Raw genomic sequence first — 21,391 nt, forward strand, 5'->3', positions numbered from 1 at the left:
CATTGCACCCACTTGCAAATGGATGATTAACCCCTTAATAACAAAAACAGAATAATAAATGACAAAAACGTTTTTTAAACACAGTCACAACAACTGCCACAGTCTACTGTGATTGTTACCCTCCTCAAACACGACTTTGAAGCCTTTTGAGTCCTGTATCATGCAGAGGGAAGCTGAATGTCTCTGTCAGTATTTTTAGCTGCACAGAAAAGCACTAAAATAGGCCCTTCCCACTCATATTGCAACAGTGCAAAGCTTCAGGAAACTGTCTCTAGGCAGAAATCAAACCAGCCATGTGGAAAAAAACTAGGCCCCAATAAGTTTTGTCACCAAACATATATAAAAACGATTAACATGCCAGCAAACGTTTTATATTACACTTTTATAAGAGTATGCATCTCTATTAATAAGCCTGATACCAGTAGCTATCACTGCATTTAAGGCTTTACTTACATTAATCCGGTATAAGCAGCATTTTCTAGCAAATTCCATCCCTAGAAAAATATTATCTGCACATACCTTATTGCAGGAAAACCTGCACGCCATTCCCTCTCTGAAGTTACCTCACTCCTCAGAATATGTGAGAACATCCATGGATCTTAGTTACTTCTGCTAAGATCATAGAAAATCCAGGCAGATTCTTCTTCTAAATACTGCCTGAGATAAACAGCACACTCCGGTACCATTTAAAAATAACAAACTTTTGATTGAAGAAATAAACTAAGTATAAAACACCACTCTCCTCTTACGACCTCCATCTTTGTTGAGGGTTGCAAGAGAATGACTGGATATGGCAGTGAGGGGAGGAGCTATATAGCAGCTCTACTGTGGGTGATCCTCTTGCAACTTCCTGTTGGGAAGGAGAATATCCCATAAGTAATGGATGATCCGTGGACTGAATACACTTAACAAGAGAAATAGCATATTAGTATTTAGTCAATCAGATAAAACTAATATTGAAAGTAGCCATAATCTTATAAATTCATAAATTCTCATAAAAAAATGCAGGTTACATAGAAACATAGATATTGACGGCAGATAAGAGCCATAGGCCCAGCAAGTCTGCCCGACCTTACCTAACAGTATAAACTTATCTAGTTCGTAGGATAGCCCTATGCTTGTCCCATGCATTTTTAAAGTCCCCCACAGTGTTTGTTGCTACTACCTCTTGAGGAAGTTTATTCGGTTACAATGGTTTTATTTGTCTATGGAGTTCGTAATAGAACTTGTAAACTAATATGTATATGTGACTTTTATGTGATCTATGAAAATAAATATTAACCAAAGATGTAAAACAAAGTGCTTTTAAAAGGGACAGTAAACACCTTGTAATTACAACACATTTCTGTTGCGTTGTTATGAAATAATATATCAGATGAGTCTAAACATGTTTAAAACAAATTAACATCTTGTTTACTGTAATTGTTTTTCAATAGACAAACTCCACCTACTGCTTTATTTCGATGAGCCAATCTAGGCTTGAGTCTGCAGACAACAAGTCTAGTTACAATCATTGTTAGAATAAAGAAAATTGTTTTGCAGGTGTTGTCTGTTTAAAGCCAATTGGGGAAAGTTGTGTAGCAGGGTTGGCCTTGGAAGTTTTCAGTGTGCATTACATGAAAAAGGTCAAAACAAATAAATATATTGTAACGTTGTTTTATTACGCATTACTACACATTTTATAATACAATCAAGGTGTTTACTGCCCCTTTTAAGCACAAATCATCCTGAAAATAGATTAAAAACGGTTCTTATCCACTGTCTAAAGCTATGTTTCTATCATTCAGTGTTCTTTAAACTGCTATGTGAAACATTTGTTGAGGAAATAATGATTTATGAATACTGCTCCAGTTTGTTCACAAGAATTCTTGTTCCATCTTTGGCTGTAGTACATTTAGAAAATCCCGAATTCCCAAATCCAAAGTTATTCTGAATTCCAAACTTTTTAATTTATAGATTTTTTTAATTAAAATTATCGAAAATTACTATTTTTTCCCACCTGTAAGTAACAATCTTCTCTGCCTTTGTCTTTGGTTGAGTTTTTGTCTAGATTATAACTATTATGTTCCTGAGTACAGTGCTGTGTATCTTTCTAATGGTACTATGTATACAAAAGTAATACAAATAATATAAAACTACCTTTAGGTTGCATGTATAAGCTGCATTATGACAAGTAAATATTGCCTAAATGACATTATTTTTACACCTATCCCATCTTCTTTCCAAACTGTCCAATTTTACAGATGCAATTATTCCAAAATCCAAACTATTCCGAAATCCAAACCTTCTCCAGTCCCAAGTAGTTTGTATATATTACTTTCTATCTGTACTATAATAAAGGAACATACTTTTGTAATGTTGAGAACATTTTTAAATAAAAATTAAAATGTAACTAAAGTTTTTTTTAGTTCAGTGGGTTATTTTATGCTTCCCTCAGTCAGCAGCATTTTTATATTATTTATAACACTTGCACATGGATTTTTCAGATTGTATTTTCCCAAGAAAAAAACCCCCTAAAGTCTTAAATATGCTAACATAAGGACACGGACAAGCACACAGTATTACAGGGCTTAACAAATTTGTCCATAATCTAGCAAAAAAAATCTAGTAGCCAGCAATTTTGGGGTATTCACATAAGTGTATGAATATTTTATATAATATGTGTTTGTATTGTAGCACAACTAGTTTAATTCTTTAAAGGACCAATGTAAGTTCAATATATTGCATCTTTTTTTTCTTTTTTTAAACCTTTATAAACATATTTGTCATAGGATGTCTTTATGAATTTCATACCTGATCGCTGCAATCCTATTTCTAAAAAATGAATGTTTCCGAACCCACTCCGTGGGTAGCTGACGCTCCTAGCCAATCCGGTGTGCAAACCGCAGTTTGAAGATGGCTGCCGAATAGCGCATGCGCGAGATTACGTAACGTCATCCACAACGTCACTCCCTTCCAGACCTGCTCTGACACAGAGCGTTATTCCCTATAATGTGCTGGAAATTGCGGCGTCATTAAGACACAATGCGCAAGCGCTATTTGGCTTGTTTTTGTGTGCATGCGATTGTCTACAAATTAGTATTATAATAACATGCAAGAGCGGCAAAAACGATTGGTTGATTGTTATATACACATAGGGGCTAAAATAGTGGGCTGGATTAGATGACGTTATAGACGAAAAATTAAAAACGGATTTACAAGTTAATGAGTTTGAGGTTGGTAATTTTAATTTCATAAATGTAATTTAAAATGTGTTTTAATCAAACAAAAAACAATAAAAGTTTGTAATCCTTTAAGCAAATCTGCCATTACATTTGTTATATTAATAAATTCCTGCTCAAATCATGCTACTGAAATGGCCCAATCAGAAGGAGCAGCAGTTTGTATTCACACCGTTTTCTCTTACACTACCTAACCTAAACTTTTAATCACAGGCTATGTTCTTCTCCAGAGTGGGATGGGAACAATGTTTTCACTTATCAGTGCTTAAACAAATGGCATGAGAAGAGAATTTATTTCAATATAAAGCATTTCATTTTACCACCATGATGTCCCTTTAACCAAACCTCTCTTATACAAAACTATTTTTATGGTAACAATGGTCACTCTTATAAACCGCATAGGATTTTTGAATTGTTAATGTGCATGTAGCTGGAACGGTTATTTCCTAACATAATACAAACCCTTTCTTGTCAAGAGCCTCCACGTCTTCCTCTCTCATGCCAAAGATAAACAGGTTCTCCTCTCCAGCCTCCTCTGCCATTTCCACATTAGCTCCGTCCATTGTGCCAATGGTGAGGGCCCCGTTCAGCATGAACTTCATGTTCCCTGTACCAGAGGCCTCGGTGCCAGCAGTGGAAATCTGCTCAGATAAGTCAGATGCAGGAATCACTGCAAAGGCAAACATGAAAGGGTTTAACAATAATACTACTGAGAGATATAGCCCAGGCAGAATTACATCACCCAAAAGCTACTTCTGTCTTTATTAAAGGACACTAAACCCAATTTTTTTTTCATGATTCAGAGAGCATGCAATTTTAAGCAACTTCCTAATTTACTCCTATTATAATTTTTTCTTTGTTCTCTTGCAATCTTTATTTTAAAATGCAGGAATCTAAGCTAAGGGGCCAGCCCATTTTAGGTTTAGCAACCTGGATAGCGCTTGCTGATTGGTGGCTACAGTTAAGCCACCAATCACCAAAAATGGGCCAGCTCATACGCTTACATTCTTGCTTTTCAAATGAAGATAGCAAGAGAACAAAGAAAAACTGCTAATAGGAGTAAATTAGAAAGTTGCATGCTCTATCTGAATCATGAAAGAAAAAAATTGGGTTTACTATCCCTTTAAATATGTGCAGATACAGTATGCATTTTTAAGATCATTTATAGTTTACTTCTATATTCAAATTTACTTTGTCCTCTTGGTATCATTTTGTTTTAAAAAAAAAAACATACCTAGTTAGGCTCAGGAGTAATAATGGGTATTAGCTGGCAATTGATGACTACTCACATATGCCTCTAGTCATTGGCTCACCAGATGTTAGTGTATTACTGCTTTGGAGCTGACTTTAACTATGTGTTTAACCTCTGCACATTAGAACATTTTTCCATTTTGCACTTCAATGTCCCTTTAAATGTCTTTTTTTTTTTGCTTATTTTAACATCTAACAAAGGGGCAGTAAACACCATGTAAAATAGAAGACATATTTTTGTTGTCCTGCTACAGAATAAAAAAAATCTTTTTTCTCTTAGTATCTTTTGTTGAAAAGCAGGGCGTATGCTTAGAAGCCAGACAATTTCTGGAGCACTATATGGCAGCAGTTTTGTAAGAATGTTATCCGTTTGCAAGAGCACTAGATGGCAGCACTGTTTCTTGCCATGTAATGAGCACAATGTCTACCTAGGTATCTCTTCAACACAGAATATCATAAGAGCAAAGCAAATTTGATAATATAAAGTGGCATCCTTTGTGTGAATCACAAAAAAGATAATTTATGCTTACCTGATAAATTGATTTCTTCTAAGATACGACGAGTCCACAGATTCATCCTTTACTTGTGGGATATTATCCTCCTGCTAACAGGAAGTGGCAAAGAGTGACTCCACCCCCCCAGTCATTCGACCGAAGGTATAGGAAGAAAAAGGAGAGACTAAAAGGTGACTGAAGTTTTAAACAAAAAATATAATCTGTCTAAAATTGACAGGTAAGGCCGTGGACTCGTCGTATCATAGAAGAAATCAATTTATCAGGTAAGCATAAATTTACTTTTCTTCTACAAGATACGACGAGTCCACGGATTCATCCTTTACTTGTGGGATACAATACCAAAGCTATAGGACACGGATGAACGGGAGGGACAAGACAGATGCCTAAACAGAAGGCACCACTGCTTGAAGAACTTTTCTCCCAAAAATAGCCTCAGAAGAAGCAAAAGTATCAAATTTGTAAAATTTGGAAACGGTATGAAGGGAAGACCAAGTCGCAGCCTTACAAATCTGATCAACAGAAGCATCGTTTTTAAAAGCCCAAGTGGAAGCCACCGCTCTAGTAGAATGAGCTGTAATATTTTCAGGAGGCTGCTGTCCAGCAGTCTCGTATGCCAAACGGATGATGCTTTTCAGCCAAAAAGAAAGAGAGGTAGCCGTAGCTTTTTGACCTCTACGCTTTCCAGAATAGACAACAAATAGAGAAGATGTTTGACGGAAATCCTTGGTCGCTTGCAAGTAAAACTTCTAGGCACGAACCACGTCCAAGTTGTGCAACAGACGCTCCTTAGAAGGATTAGGACACAGAGAAGGAACAACAATTTCCTGATTAATATTCTTATTTGAAACAACCTTAGTAAGGAATCCAGGTTTAGTGTGCAAAACCACCTTATCAGAATGGAATATAAGATAAGGCGAGTCACATTGCAACGCAGATAGCTCAGAAACTCTTTGAGCAGAAGAGATAGAAACTAAAAACAGAACTTTCCAAGATAGAAGTTTAATATCTATGGAATGCATGGGTTCAAACGGAACCCCTTGAAGAACTTTAAGAAGTAAATTCAAACTCCATGGCGGAGAAACAGGTTTAAACACAGGCTTAATTCTAACTAAAGCCTGACAAAACGACTGAACGTCTGGGACATCTGCCAGACGCTTGTGTAGTAAGATTGACAAAGCAGAAATCTGTCCCTTTAAGGAACTAGCTGATAACCCCTTCTCCAATCCTTCTTGGAGAAAGGACAAAATCCTAGGAATCCTGATCTTACTCCATGAGTAGCCTTTGGATTCGCACCAATAAAGATATTTACGCCATATCTTATGGTAAATTTTCCTAGTGACAGGCTTTTGAGCCTGAATCAAGGTGTCAATGACTGACTCAGAGAATCCTCGCTTAGATAAAATCAAGCATTCAATCTCCAGGCAGTCAGTTGCAGAGAATTTAGAATTGGATGTTGGAACGGACCTTGAATGAGAAGGTCCTGTCTCAGTGGCAGTTTCCACGGTGGCAGAGATGACATTTCCACCAGGTCTGCATACCAAGTCCTGCATGGCCACGCAGGCGCTATCAAGATTACCGAAGCCCTCTCCTGTTTGATTCTGGCAATCAGATGAGGAAGGAGAGGAAAAGGAGGAAACACATAAGCCAGGTTGAACGACCAAGGTACTGCTAGAGCATCTATCAGTACTGCTTGAGGATCCCTTGATCTGGACCCGTAACAAGGAAGTTTGGCATTCTGATGAGATGCCATCAGATCAAATTCTGGTGTGCCCCATTGATTAATCAATTTTGCAAACACCTCCGGATGGAGCTCCCACTCCCCCCGGATGAAAAGTCTGACGACTTAGAAAATCCGCTTCCCAGTTCTCCACTCCTGGGATATATATTGCTGATAGATGGCAAGAGTGAGACTCTGCCCATCAAATTATTTTGGAAACCTCTATCATCGCTAGAGAACTCTTTGTTCCCCCCTGATGATTGATATATGCTACAGTCGTGATATTGTCCGACTGGAATCTTATGAATTTGGCCGAAGCCAGCTGAGGTAACGCTTGAAGCCCATTGAATATCGCTCTCAGTTCCAGAATATTTATTGGTAGTAGGGACTCCTCCTGAGTCCACACATCCTGAGCCTTCAGGGAATTCCAGACTGCACCCCAGCCCAAGAGGCTGGCGTCCGTCATCACTATGACCCATGCTGGCCTGCGAAAGCACATTTCCTGGGACAGATGATCCTGTGACAACCACCAATGAAGAGAGTCTCTGGTCTCTAGATCCAGATTTATCTGCAGAGATAAATCCGCATAATCCCCATTCCACTGTCTGAGCATGCACAGCTGCAGTGGTCTGAGATGTCAGCGAGCAAATGTACATTGCCGCTACCATTAATCCAATTACCTCCATACACTGAGCCACTGACGGCCGAGGAATGGAATGAAGTGCTCGGCAAGTAGTTAAGATCTTTGATTTTCTGACCTCCGTCAGAAAAATCTTCATGTCTACCGAGTCTATCAGAGTTCCTAGGAATGGAACTCTTGTCAGAGGAACAAGTGAACTCTTTATGTTCACCTTCCACCCGTGAGTTCTTAGAAAAGCCAAAACGATGTCCGTGTGGGATTTGGCTAGATGGTAAGTTATAAACATCAATGGTACAGAGGAGATCCGATACAACTTGGTGCTTCAAAAAACTTTTCTTTATTCCTTTTAAAACAGCAACTCCAATTTGAATATACAACGAACACACTCCAGCAGAGTGCACAAATACAGGATGGTGGCTACTAGTGCTGCTGACGCGTTTCGGCTACCTGTGCCGTAGTCATAGCATGACCAGTGACCCTCATACCCAGCTTTAAAAAGGTGTTGCTTGTATCTCATTGGTTAAGAACACAAGCACACCTCCTGTATAAGAGGCTTTAATTATGCCTCCTATTTCGTGCACAATCATAATAACAAAGACACTTTAGGATGTATGTGAGTATCTAAACTAACGTAAATACCTTAATTATGTCACATAGAAATCATTCATCTATATATCTATATACATTAACAGAGAGTTATACATAATAATGAGTGTTGTAGATTGAAACATTTATATAGCGTATCAACTGGATACTTTTTATATGAGTAGCAAATAAAGTGTCTAGTAGATAATGGCACTCAAACAAATAAGTACATAGATAAAGCAGGTATATAATTGAACATTATGTTATTTTCAAAAATGTTATGGGAAAATATTATCTTAATAATAATACATATATGGGCCAAGAGATAGGTGGAAACGACTGGGACACTACTCTCAATGCCAGAAATTAATGAGATCAAACTCACTATTTAATCCATAGGGCTTTCTGGTTTTTAGCTTGAGGATCCAGAATACTTCCTCCCTGGCTAGTAATGAGTCTCTATCCCCTCCTCTCTGTGGGGGGAGGATATGTTTTACTATGGTCCAGTGTAGTGAGTCAGAGTTTTTGTTATGGACAAATGAAAAATGGTTTATTAAAGGTGTCGTGAGAATGCCCAATTTGATATTATTGACATGTTCGCGTATTCTCGACCTTACTTCACGTGAGGTCATACCCACGTATTGTAAATTGCAGTGGTTGCATGTGAGAAGATATATCACATAGGTAGCCCTACAATTAAAGCATCTATCATGTTCAAGGGATTCACCAGTTACAGTGCTGGTGAAACCATTGCCTGGAGATAGGTGGCTACATGCTATGCAGTCTGCATAATGGCATTTAAAGACACCTTTTGTACTTAACCAGGAACTTGGGGTTTCTCTTTTGGTAGTGATAATTGTGGTTGGTGCTACCAGATTACCTATCGTCTTGCCACGTTTAAAGGCAAAGCGACAACCCTTTTTGGCTACATTTATTAGCCCCTCGTCTGCTTGTAGTAAGGGAAAGTGTTTGGATACTATTTTACAAATTTCATCATATTGGTCACTGTAGGTTGTCATAAAGGTGACCCTATCTTTTGTACCCTTATTCCAGTCATGATCTGTTTTTTGCTGTTTTTTTGGCTCTAATAGGCTATCTCTTTTCCTAGTGCTGACCTCTTTTTTGATGCCTAATAGCATCTTTTTGGGGTAGTTTATAGATATAAGCCTATTTGTTAACTCTGTAGCTTGTATTTCAAAGGTTGTTTTATCAGAGCAATTTCTAAGAGTTCTTAGGTATTGCCCCTTGGCAATCGCTTTAAAAACCCTATTTGGGTGGTTAGTCTTCGCATGTAATATTGTATTCTTCACTGTTGGTTTGCGATATATACTGGTAGTAATATACCCCTTTCCTTCAGTAAAAACTCCTGATAGAGATACATCAAGGTAGTTAATAGTATTCAAATCGGTCTCAAAGGTAAAGCCCAACCCTATATCGTTGTCATTTAATTCATCAATGAATTTTGTTATTAAGCTTGGGTCTCCCTGCCAAATCAAAATGAGATCATCTATAAATCTCTTAAAAAACTGGATGTGCTGTTTGAACTGGTTTCTATCTCCAAAGTGTCTTTGTTATTATTATTGTGCACGAAATAGGAGGCATAATTAAAGCCTCTTATACAGGAGGTGTGCTTGTGTTCTTAACCAATGAGATACAAGCAATACCTTTTTAAAGCTGGGTATGAGGGTCACTGGTCATGCTATGACTACGGCACAGGTAGCCGAAACGCGTCAGCAGCACTAGTAGCCACCATCCTGTATTTGTGCACTCTGCTGGAGTGTGTTCGTTGTATATTCAAATTGGAGTTGCTGTTTTAAAAGGAATAAAGAAAAGTTTTTTGAAGCACCAAGTTGTATCGGATCTCCTCTGTACCATTGATGTTTATTACTTGCTCAAGCCAATGAGGATACCCGTTTACGTGCTCCAGACCAAGCCCTCTCACCCGCCCAATTGGATTGCACAGCGGGTCTACACTGTGACGTCAGACGCCGACTGGAAGCGGTTGCACGGTCTCACTGAAGTCGAGGATACCTGTATGCTTGAACAGGGGAGCAGCTAGAGGAATCGTATACTCCACCAACGGGTGTCACTGCTTCCCCAGGACCGAGCGCAGACATAGACTCGTGAGTAAAAACCGGTGTCTTAACCGCCTTCGTTATTTGTATGAATGCTTCTGTTGTCCAGGGTGAGGGGTGAAGCTTAATCCAAATACACATACGGAAGGGAGAAAATAACTTTGTTTTCTTTAAGCAGTTTGCTAAGGGGTTTTGGCTACCCTTCTTCTCCCTGGTGTGTTATATTGGAATACATTTCAGTGACACTACTGTTTGTAACTGTGAGTTCTTGGGAGCTGGTCTTTTTACATCCGACAGCGTTTGTCAATATACATGCCACGCCACTGATCGACTTGACTGAACTTATAACAAAGATCGACAGCAGGCTCACAAACAGCAAGCTCTTTTGACATAAATCATACATGTGAATTACGTCTGTATACACAGCATTAAACGAACCACTCACAGCTCCAAAAATAAAAAACAAAATAAAACAAGAATCATGACTAATACAGAGGAAGTATGTGAGATCTTTTCGTTAAAAACATGCACAAAAAGAAAAGGAACTGATATTGAACTGGACAAAGTCTTTACAACGGACAAATCCCAATGACTTTGAGTAGTTTGTTTGATGACATGGAACTCTTGTTAAAAAGAGAAATGAAGGGGGGGCGTGTCCTGGCCGCAGCCATGTTCAGACGTGCCTCTTATTAGCTCCGATATTACTCTGAACATTTGGACATTTAATCTTGGTTTTTAGAAGTATATCTCCAATACACTCGCTATATCTCTTTCGGAGAAGAGGATTGTTCATTAAGGATCTCCCTTTCACTATGTTTTAGCATTGCAGCTGATCCTAAATAACAGAGACCTCTGACTGCGGCCTAACTCACGAATTTACCATCTCTCCCCCCGGCCTCACACTAAGCCGGGTAGAAAAATTGCACCAGAAGACGGAGTGTACATCCTGTCCACTGTGTTCTACAAACGGATGAGAATCTGCGCTTCTATAATGGAACATACATTCACAGCCTTATTCCAATTACTCTCACGCACATTAGACGAACAGCATGTCTCCCTCATGGCGACTTTGAAAACAGAAAGCCTCAACCCTAGTGATGCTCTAAGCCTAAGCCATACATCTAACCTAAGCGCCATACAGACTGAGATCTCGGAAATTTGCAGCAGAGCTTGCCGTCAGCCCCCAGATGAAGATGATCCCGTAGCCTCTCTACCCGGAGATACTGTGGGGCTTACATCTGGCTTTTCATTCCCAGTCACCATGTTGCCTACACGCCTACACCCTGCTATTTTGCCTAATGATATCAAGCCGAAACCGGACCCGCTGGAGATGTGGCCGATCGAGAGTGGGTCCCGGCTAGGGTCTATCCTCCTAAACGATACCATGTGCTTGCTCCCCACCACTATGTACTTACCAGCAAACGAAACCCCTAAGCACCTAGATGACCCTCTGTCAGCCGTAGGGTATTGCCAGCGGAACTCTTCAAATGCCGAGAACGGATTCCTATGGACTGATTATCCATATGCCCGCTTCCATACACTGCGGGGGATCGGCTGAGACAGTACAGTTAACTATGTCGATCAGGACTCATTCTTATAACCAGGGAACTGATCATAACCTTTCACTTTTCACACCTATTTAGTTTCATAGATTGTTGTGATGTTCATGTTATGTCTGTTATGTTCCGTAATATTAAGTCATACAGGGAGACTGCTACTACTCTAATACTGTCCAAATTTAGAGTCCCTCTATGATGTAAATTTTCCACTTAGAATTAATATCACGTCACTAAATCTACTGCATGCTCAGACAACCCTTATTAATAATTTAACCCACCTATGAGTACCAAATGGGGTATCCAACTTGCCTAATACTGGACATTATCCCTGTACCTAATATTACACCTAGACCTGTATAATATGCTTGAAATGTTATATGCCTTTATTACAGATCGCCTGTGGTGCAGCCTACCTTTTATCTAATATTATAGGTTCAGCTAAAATAGAACACACAACAATATGATCACTGGGACATATATACTGCAGAACTCTGTCTCTTCGGTACATATTGGGCATATATACATTCCCTACCCTTTAAGATGACGGTTACTGCCCCTCCTGTTTGCCTGTCCATAATCTACACAGCAGCCCCTAGCCCTCTCCCATAGGAAGCCTCTTCCAGTCTCTTGAGCTCAGAGCTATCTATCTTATAGTTCTCACCTACAAAAGCTGTATACCACTATAGATCAGCAAGGGTCGTGAGGTATTTCCAGTTATTTATTATTAGACAGATAGAGAGGACATAATAGTACGCTAAGACTGTTCAGCGGCTCACTACCTCCCATTCTGAACAAAGTATTTTTCTCTTTTCCTACCTTATACAATTAAGCGTTGCCTACAGCCCCCTCATAACATATCACACCTCTTACACCTTCTGGGTCTCACCCCTTATCCTAAATACAGAGGAATTATCCCTGTTACCCTAAAACTTATAACATCATACCCCCCCCCTTATTCTACCCTACATAATTCAGTATTAAGTACAGAATCCATGAGTTGTCACTCTCTTGGTTAAATTCACCCCTGTCCCCTACATATCCACTTCCATTTCTCATCTTAGGCCCTTTTCTCCACTGATAGTGGATTTCACTTACATATATTTCCTCACTTGTCTTCTTGATGCAACCCCTACCCTTAATGCTACATACTAAGAGGCCCGGTCTATATAGTTAGAATATCCCCCACCCCCCTCTGAGCGGCTCTGGCCCGCTGTATCCCCCCCACCACCTTCTATCCTGCTTACTAGCTTAGCTCATTGGTCATACGCCTTAAACCCTCTCCTGTGGAACCATAAATAAACTGCCCACCCTCAGAGATAACATACCAGGTTCCCACCACTCTACTTGAACATAAGCTTTCTCTCCTTTTTGGGTTTTTCCTTCATTACTTTCCATTACACATGAGCCTAGCCACCATAACCTAACTTAAACTAAAAATAGAGGTCACTTACATAGCGACTCAACATTGTGCAACACACTGCTCAGAGTCTTTCTATTAGATTTGGTTTGTAGGACATAATTTATCACTTAAGCTCACTTTGTTACATAGATAGAAACTCAAACCTTCACTCTACTACTTATTAATAGGTTACCTTTGACATTTACACTGGTAATATATACTGTTTCTTCATAGAGATGTAACTCACTATGCCGCCCTATAGCTCTACTTATTGATGTAATGTTGAGTTGTTGCTTTTCTGTTTTATGTATATCCTTGAAACCTCAATAAAAAAAATAAATTAAAAAAAAAAAAAAAAAAAAAAAAAGAGAAATGAAAACAAAATGCGACATTCAAGTTTTGATGAGATATCATGAGATGGGAATAATTCCTAGGGGTCTTCGTATGAACAAGTTTCCCACTTTTATTACAGAAGACAAAGAATTTATATTAAGATGGAATGAGACTTTGTCAGATTGTTCTCTAAAACTCATGTCTGTGCAACTGAAAGAAATTGCTGTTCAGATTGGTTTAACCCAATCTGAACTAAACAAAAGAAAAGAAATTGAGGATTTTTATAAATTTGATAAAATTTTGTCAGAGAGTATCTCAGAAGCAAAGAAATTTCTTCTAGAGATAAAACACAAGAAATACATTAGAGACCAGACTTATTATGACCTAAACCGAGTTTATGTCTGGAATCGAAAAGAAAAGATGTCTAGGAATTTTGCATTTCAGAACAGGGGCATTAGGGGTAGAAGAGGCAGAGGTAGAGGGAGAAGGGGTAGAAATTACTATCAATCAGATAACAGAAGAGTCAGATTCAGTGATAGTGAAGCAGAGTCCACAGATGATCTCTCCAGTTCAGGGGACGAATTACAACACACAACGACAAGTAATCAAACTATTACAACAGGTGTGAATTATAAACATCCTGTAGATACTGTGGTAAAACCAAAGATTAAATCAATCTTGATTCAAACCCCACCCCTTCCCACACTACCACCTCCCCTAACAAGCACATATAATACAGAAGGAACAATGAATGCAATAGTAAATACGTACCTTCAACTAGAAATGAAGGAGTTCAAATAAGGTCAAACATTGAAGTTGATAAGGTTTTTTGCCTGGGCCCAGTTGGTTTAGAAGGGGAGGGCCAGAAGGCACCAATTGTTCAGAATCCCCATATACCAACACTAGAACAAACTCAAACGAACCAGGGCAGATCCAACAGATATCCTCAGAGGAGCCAGAGGAGAGGGTATTACACAAAATATCAGTAGAAAATAACATAGTTAATTTATCTGATTATGTGTTGACTGAAACTGAGACTAGAGTCTTAAACAAGGGACTCAGTTTTGTCTCCAATTCTAACTTTAACCTCTTCTCAACACTATTAGATGTTAACAAGCTGATCAGATCCCTTACTCTAAAAAAGTTTTTTAATCAAACTGAAAAACAGGATATGACATGTGAGGATCCTGCCAATAACCCTATACCAAACCTTACATTCATTGAGGACTGTGACAGGGTAGCTTTGGAAGATCTGTATTTGACAGGAGCAGTGGGTCCAACAGATAATGTAAATTTACCCAAATTTAAAGGTAATTCTACCTTTTACCCCATACAAAGCAGGGGCCAAATTTTAGAAACCTTTCAAAAGAGAATAGAAAATGATCTCACTGCTCTATCGTCCAATATCAGATCAGATCTGGGCAAATCCAACTTAACCAGAAAAGAAAAAACAGAATTTATGTTTACCTGATAAATTACTTTCTCCAACGGTGTGTCCGGTCCACGGCGTCATCCTTACTTGTGGGATATTCTCTTCCCCAACAGGAAATGGCAAAGAGCCCAGCAAAGCTGGTCACATGATCCCTCCTAGGCTCCGCCTACCCCAGTCATTCGACCGACGTTAAGGAGGAATATTTGCATAGGAGAAACCATATGGTACCGTGGTGACTGTAGTTAAAGAAAATAAATTATCAGACCTGATTAAAAAAACCAGGGCGGGCCGTGGACCGGACACACCGTTGGAGAAAGTAATTTATCAGGTAAACATAAATTCTGTTTTCTCCAACATAGGTGTGTCCGGTCCACGGCGTCATCCTTACTTGTGGGAACCAATACCAAAGCTTTAGGACACGGATGAAGGGAGGGAGCAAATCAGGTCACCTAAATGGAAGGCACCACGGCTTGCAAAACCTTTCTCCCAAAAATAGCCTCAGAAGAAGCAAAAGTATCAAACTTGTAAAATTTGGTAAAAGTGTGCAGTGAAGACCAAGTCGCTGCCCTACATATCTGATCAACAGAAGCCTCGTTCTTGAAGGCCCATGTGGAAGCCACAGCCCTAGTGGAATGAGCTGTGATTCTTTCGGGAGGCTGCCGTCCGGCAGTCTCGTAAGCCAATCTGATGATGCTTTTAATCCAAAAAGAGAGAGAGGTAGAAGTTGCTTTTTGACCTCTCCTTTTACCGGAATAAACAACAAACAAGGAAGATGTTTGTCTAAAATCCTTTGTAGCATCTAAATAGAATTTTAGAGCGCGAACAACATCCAAATTGTGTAACAAACGTTCCTTCTTTGAAACTGGTTTCGGACACAGAGAAGGTACAATAATCTCCTGGTTAATGTTTTTGTTAGAAACAACTTTTGGAAGAAAACCAGGTTTAGTACGTAAAACCACCTTATCTGCATGGAACACCAGATAAGGAGGAGAACACTGCAGAGCAGATAATTCTGAAACTCTTCTAGCAGAAGAAATTGCAACTAAAAACAAAACTTTCCAAGATAATAACTTAATATCAACGGAATGCAAGGGTTCAAACGGAACCCCCTGAAGAACTGAAAGAACTAAATTGAGACTCCAAGGAGGAGTCAAAGGTTTGTAAACAGGCTTAATTCTAACCAGAGCCTGAACAAAGGCTTGAACATCTGGCACAGCGGCCAGCTTTTTGTGAAGTAACACAGACAAGGCAGAAATCTGTCCCTTCAGGGAACTTGCAGATAATCCTTTTTCCAATCCTTCTTGAAGGAAGGATAGAATCCTAGGAATCTTAACCTTGTCCCAAGGGAATCCTTTAGATTCACACCAACAGATATATTTTTTCCAAATTTTGTGGTAAATCTTTCTAGTTACAGGCTTTCTGGCCTGAATAAGAGTATCGATAACAGAATCTGAGAATCCTCGCTTCGATAAGATCAAGCGTTCAATCTCCAAGCAGTCAGCTGGAGTGAAACCAGATTCGGATGTTCGAACGGACCCTGAACAAGAAGGTCTCGTCTCAAAGGTAGCTTCCAAGGAGGAGCCGATGACATATTCACCAGATCTGCGTACCAAGTCCTGCGTGGCCACGCAGGAGCTATCAAGATCACCGACGCCCTCTCCTGATTGATCCTGGCTACCAGCCTGGGGATGAGAGGAAACGGCGGGAACACATAAGCTAGTTTGAAGGTCCAAGGTGCTACTAATGCATCCACTAGAGCCGCCTTGGGATCCCTGGATCTGGACCCGTAGCAAGGAACTTTGAAGTTCTGACGAGAGGCCATCAGATCCATGTCTGGAATGCCCCACAGCTGAGTGACTTGGGCAAAGATTTCCGGATGGAGTTCCCACTCCCCCGGATGCAATGTCTGACGACTCAGAAAATCCGCTTCCCAATTTTCCACTCCTGGGATGTGGATAGCAGACAGGTGGCAGGAGTGAGACTCCGCCCATAGAATGATTTTGGTCACTTCTTCCATCGCCAGGGAACTCCTTGTTCCCCCCTGATGGTTGATGTACGCAACAGTTGTCATGTTGTCTGATTGAAACCGTATGAACTTGGCCCTCGCTAGCTGAGGCCAAGCCTTGAGAGCATTGAATATCGCTCTCAGTTCCAGAATATTTATCGGTAGAAGAGATTCTTCCCGAGACCAAAGACCCTGAGCTTTCAGGGATCCCCAGACCGCGCCCCAGCCCATCAGACTGGCGTCGGTCGTGACAATGACCCACTCTGGTCTGCGGAATGTCATCCCTCGTGACAGGTTGTCCAGGGACAGCCACCAACGGAGTGAGTCTCTGTTCCTCTGATTTACTTGTATCTTCGGAGACAAGTCTGTATAGTCCCCATTCCACTGACTGAGCATGCACAGTTGTAATGGTCTTAGATGAATGCGTGCAAAAGGAACTATGTCCATTGCCGCTACCATCAACCCGATCACTTCCATGCACTGAGCTATGGAAGGAAGAGGAACGGAATGAAGTATCCGACAAGAGTCTAGAAGTTTTGTTTTTCTGGCCTCTGTCAGAAAAATCCTCATTTCTAAGGAGTCTATTATTGTTCCCAAGAAGGGAATCCTTGTTGACGGAGATAGAGAACTCTTTTCCACGTTCACTTTCCATCCGTGAGATCTGAGAAAGGCCAGGACAATGTCCGTGTGAGCCTTTGCTTGAGGAAGGGACGACGCTTGAATCAGAATGTCGTCCAAGTAAGGTACTACAGCAATGCCCCTTGGTCTTAGCACAGCTAGAAGGGACCCTAGTACCTTTGTGAAAATCCTTGGAGCAGTGGCTAATCCGAAAGGAAGCGCCACGAACTGGTAATGTTTGTCCAGGAATGCGAACCTCAGGAACCGATGATGTTCCTTGTGGATAGGAATATGTAGATACGCATCCTTTAAATCCACCGTGGTCATGAATTGACCTTCCTGGATGGAAGGAAGAATAGTTCGAATGGTTTCCATCTTGAACGATGGAACCTTGAGAAACTTGTTTAAGATCTTGAGATCTAAGATTGGTCTGAACGTTCCCTCTTTTTTGGGAACTATAAACAGATTGGAGTAGAACCCCATCCCTTGTTCTCTTAATGGAACGGGATGAATCACTCCCATTTTTAACAGGTCTTCTACACAATGTAAGAATGCCTGTCTTTTTATGTGGTCTGAGGACAACTGAGACCTGTGGAACCTCCCCCTTGGGGGGAAGTCCCTTGAATTCCAGAAGATAACCTTGGGAGACTATTTCTAGCGCCCAAGGATCCAGAACATCTCTTGCCCAAGCCTGAGCGAAGAGAGAGAGTCTGCCCCCCACCAGATCCGGTCCCGGATCGGGGGCCAACATTTCATGCTGTCTTGGTAGCAGTGGCAGGTTTCTTGGCCTGCTTTCCCTTGTTCCAGCCTTGCATTGGTCTCCAAGCTGGCTTGGCTTGAGAAGTATTACCCTCTTGCTTAGAGGACGTAGCACTTTGGGCTGGTCCGTTTCTGCGAAAGGGACGAAAATTAGGTTTATTTTTTGCCTTGAAAGGCCGATCCTGAGGAAGGGCGTGGCCCTTACCCCCAGTGATATCCGAGATAATCTCTTTCAAGTCAGGGCCAAACAGCGTTTTCCCCTTGAAAGGAATGTTAAGTAGCTTGTTCTTGGAAGACGCATCAGCCGACCAAGATTTCAACCAAAGCGCTCTGCGCGCCACAATAGCAAACCCAGAATTCTTAGCCGCTAACTTAGCCAATTGCAAAGTGGCGTCTAGGGTGAAAGAATTAGCCAATTTGAGAGCATTGATTCTGTCCATAATCTCCTCATAAGGAGGAGAATCACTGTCGACCGCCTTTATCAGCTCATCGAACCAGAAACATGCGGCTGTAGCGACAGGGACAATGCATGAAATTGGTTGTAGAAGGTAACCCTGCTGAACAAACATCTTTTTAAGCAAACCTTCTAATTTTTTATCCATAGGATCTTTGAAAGCACAACTATCCTCTATGGGTATAGTGGTGCGTTTGTTTAAAGTGGAAACCGCCCCCTCGACCTTGGGGACTGTCTGCCATAAGTCCTTTCTGGGGTCGACCATAGGAAACAAGTTTTTAAATATGGGGGGAGGGACGAAAGGAATACCGGGCCTTTCCCATTCTTTATTAACAATGTCCGCCACCCGCTTGGGTATAGGAAAAGCTTCTGGGAGCCCCGGCACCTCTAGGAACTTGTCCATTTTACATAGTTTCTCTGGGATGACCAACTTGTCACAATCATCCAGAGTGGATAATACCTCCTTAAGCAGAATGCGGAGATGTTCCAACTTAAATTTAAATGCAATCACATCAGGTTCAGCTTGTTGAGAAATGTTCCCTGAATCAGTAATTTCTCCCTCAGACAAAACCTCCCTGGCCCCATCAGACTGAGTTAGGGGCCCTTCAGAAATATTAATATCAGCGTCGTCATGCTCTTCAGTATCTAAAACAGAGCAGTCGCGCTTACGCTGATAAGTGTTCATTTTGGCTAAAATGTTTTTGACAGAATTATCCATTACAGCCGTTAATTGTTGCATAGTAAGGAGTATTGGCGCGCTAGATGTACTAGGGGCCTCCTGAGTGGGCAAGACTCGTGTAGACGAAGGAGGGAATGATGCAGTACCATGCTTACTCCCCTCACTTGAGGAATCATCTTGGGCATCATTGTCATTGTCACATAAATCACATTTATTTAAATGAATAGGAATTCTGGCTTCCCCACATTCAGAACACAGTCTATCTGGTAGTTCAGACATGTTAAACAGGCATAAACTTGATAACAAGTACAAAAAACGTTTTAAAATAAAACCGTTACTGTCACTTTAAATTTTAAACTGAACACACTTTATTACTGCAAATGCGAAAAAACATGAAGGAATTGTTCAAAATTCACCAAATTTTCACCACAGTGTCTTAAAGCCTTAAAAGTATTGCACATCAAATTTGGAAGCTTTAACCCTTAAAATAACGGAACCGGAGCCGTTTTGAACTTTAACCCCTTTACAGTCCTTGGTATCTGCTTTGCTGAGACCCAACCAAGCCCCAAGGGGAATACGATACCAAATGACGCCTTCAGAAAGTCTTTTCTAAGTATCAGAGCTCCTCTCACATGCGACTGCATGCCATGCCTCTCAAAAACAAGTGCGCAACACCGGCGCGAAAATGAGGCTCTGCCTATGCTTTGGGAAAGCCCCTAAAGAATAAGGAGTCTAAAACAGTGCCTGCCGATATTATTAAATCAAAATACCCAGATAAAATGATTCCTCAAGGCTAAATATGTGTTAATAATCAATCGATTTAGCCCAAAAAAAGTCTACAGTCTTAATAAGCCCTTTTTGAAGCCCTTATTTACAATCGTAATAAACATGGCTTACCGGATCCCAGAGGGAAAATGACAGCTTCCAGCATTACATCGTCTTGTTAGAATGTGTCATACCTCAAGCAGCAAGAGACTGCTCACTGTTCCCCCAACTGAAGTTAATTGCTCTCAACAGTCCTGTGTGGAACAGCCATGGATTTTAGTGACGGTTGCTAAAATCATTTTCCTCATACAAACAGAAATCTTCATCTCTTTTCTGTTTCTGAGTAAATAGTACATACCAGCACTATTTCAAAATAACAAACTCTTGATTGAATAATAAAAACTAGGGATGCACCGAAATGAAAATTCTGGACCGAAACCGAAACCGAAAATTCAGGATGCCCTTGGCCGAAAACCGAAACCGAAACCGAAACTGACTTTTTTTTTCAAAAATGATTTTAAAATAGTTTTTTTTCTATAATTTTATTATATTACAGTTTTTAATGAATTTAATGGATCTGAAATAAAAAAAACTACAAGCCAGTAAATAAATAACCATTAACCACACTGAAATTGGACAAAAAAATAACTTTAAAAAGCAATATAAATAAAAATCTGTTAAATCTGTTTCTGTTATATATGAATGAGTGAAGAATAATATATTGTTGATTATTTAATATCAATATACATTCTTCATTCAGTTCTATGTAACAGAATCAGATTTAAGAGATTTTCTTTTGGTTTACTAGTTATCCAAATTTAGTATAGTCCTAGAAAACCTTTCTATCTATGCAAAACAGTAAGGGCTAGACAATTAAAACTTGCAAGAAATGGTTTACACTGCAGTATTAATATTTATTGGCAGATCAGGAATACTGCATGTGTAATAGTTATGTTATACACAGCTCACACACACTAATTACAGACTAAATAACAGCACAGAGCTACAGCTTGGTATTTGTTAGGTTTAATAAAGAGCAGATACACTTTGTATTAGATATTTAGCTTATAACTAGATATACTGTATATGGGTTATACACAGTAAATAGTTGTTATGCACAGCTCACACACTAATTACAGACTATATAACAGCACAGAGCTGCAGTTTGGTATTTGTCATGTTTAATAAAGAGCAGATAAGCTGTGTATTCGATATTTATGGGTTATACACAGCTCACACACACTATGTACAGGCTATATAACAGCACAAAACTGTAGTGTGGTATTTGTTGGGTTTAATAAAGAGCAGATAAGCTTTGTATATTTAGGTTATGAGTAGATATATATATATATATATATATATATATATATATATATATATATAT

The 21,391-nt window shown here is 40.0% G+C and overlaps 1 protein-coding gene across 1 annotated transcript in view; it reads right to left on the reverse strand.

Moving 5' to 3' along the window:
- Window positions 1–21,391, reverse strand: part of PYGB (glycogen phosphorylase B) — a gene marked incomplete in the record, with an annotated part of 274,969 nt that overhangs the window by 21,897 nt on the left and 231,681 nt on the right. Inside the window, 1 exon segment of the mRNA XM_053711965.1 lies at window positions 3,684–3,891. Coding sequence (XP_053567940.1) covers window positions 3,684–3,891 — 208 coding nt within the window.

The sequence above is a fragment of the Bombina bombina genome, chromosome 4, assembly GCF_027579735.1.
Source record: "Bombina bombina isolate aBomBom1 chromosome 4, aBomBom1.pri, whole genome shotgun sequence".
Lineage (NCBI taxonomy): Eukaryota > Metazoa > Chordata > Amphibia > Anura > Bombinatoridae > Bombina > Bombina bombina.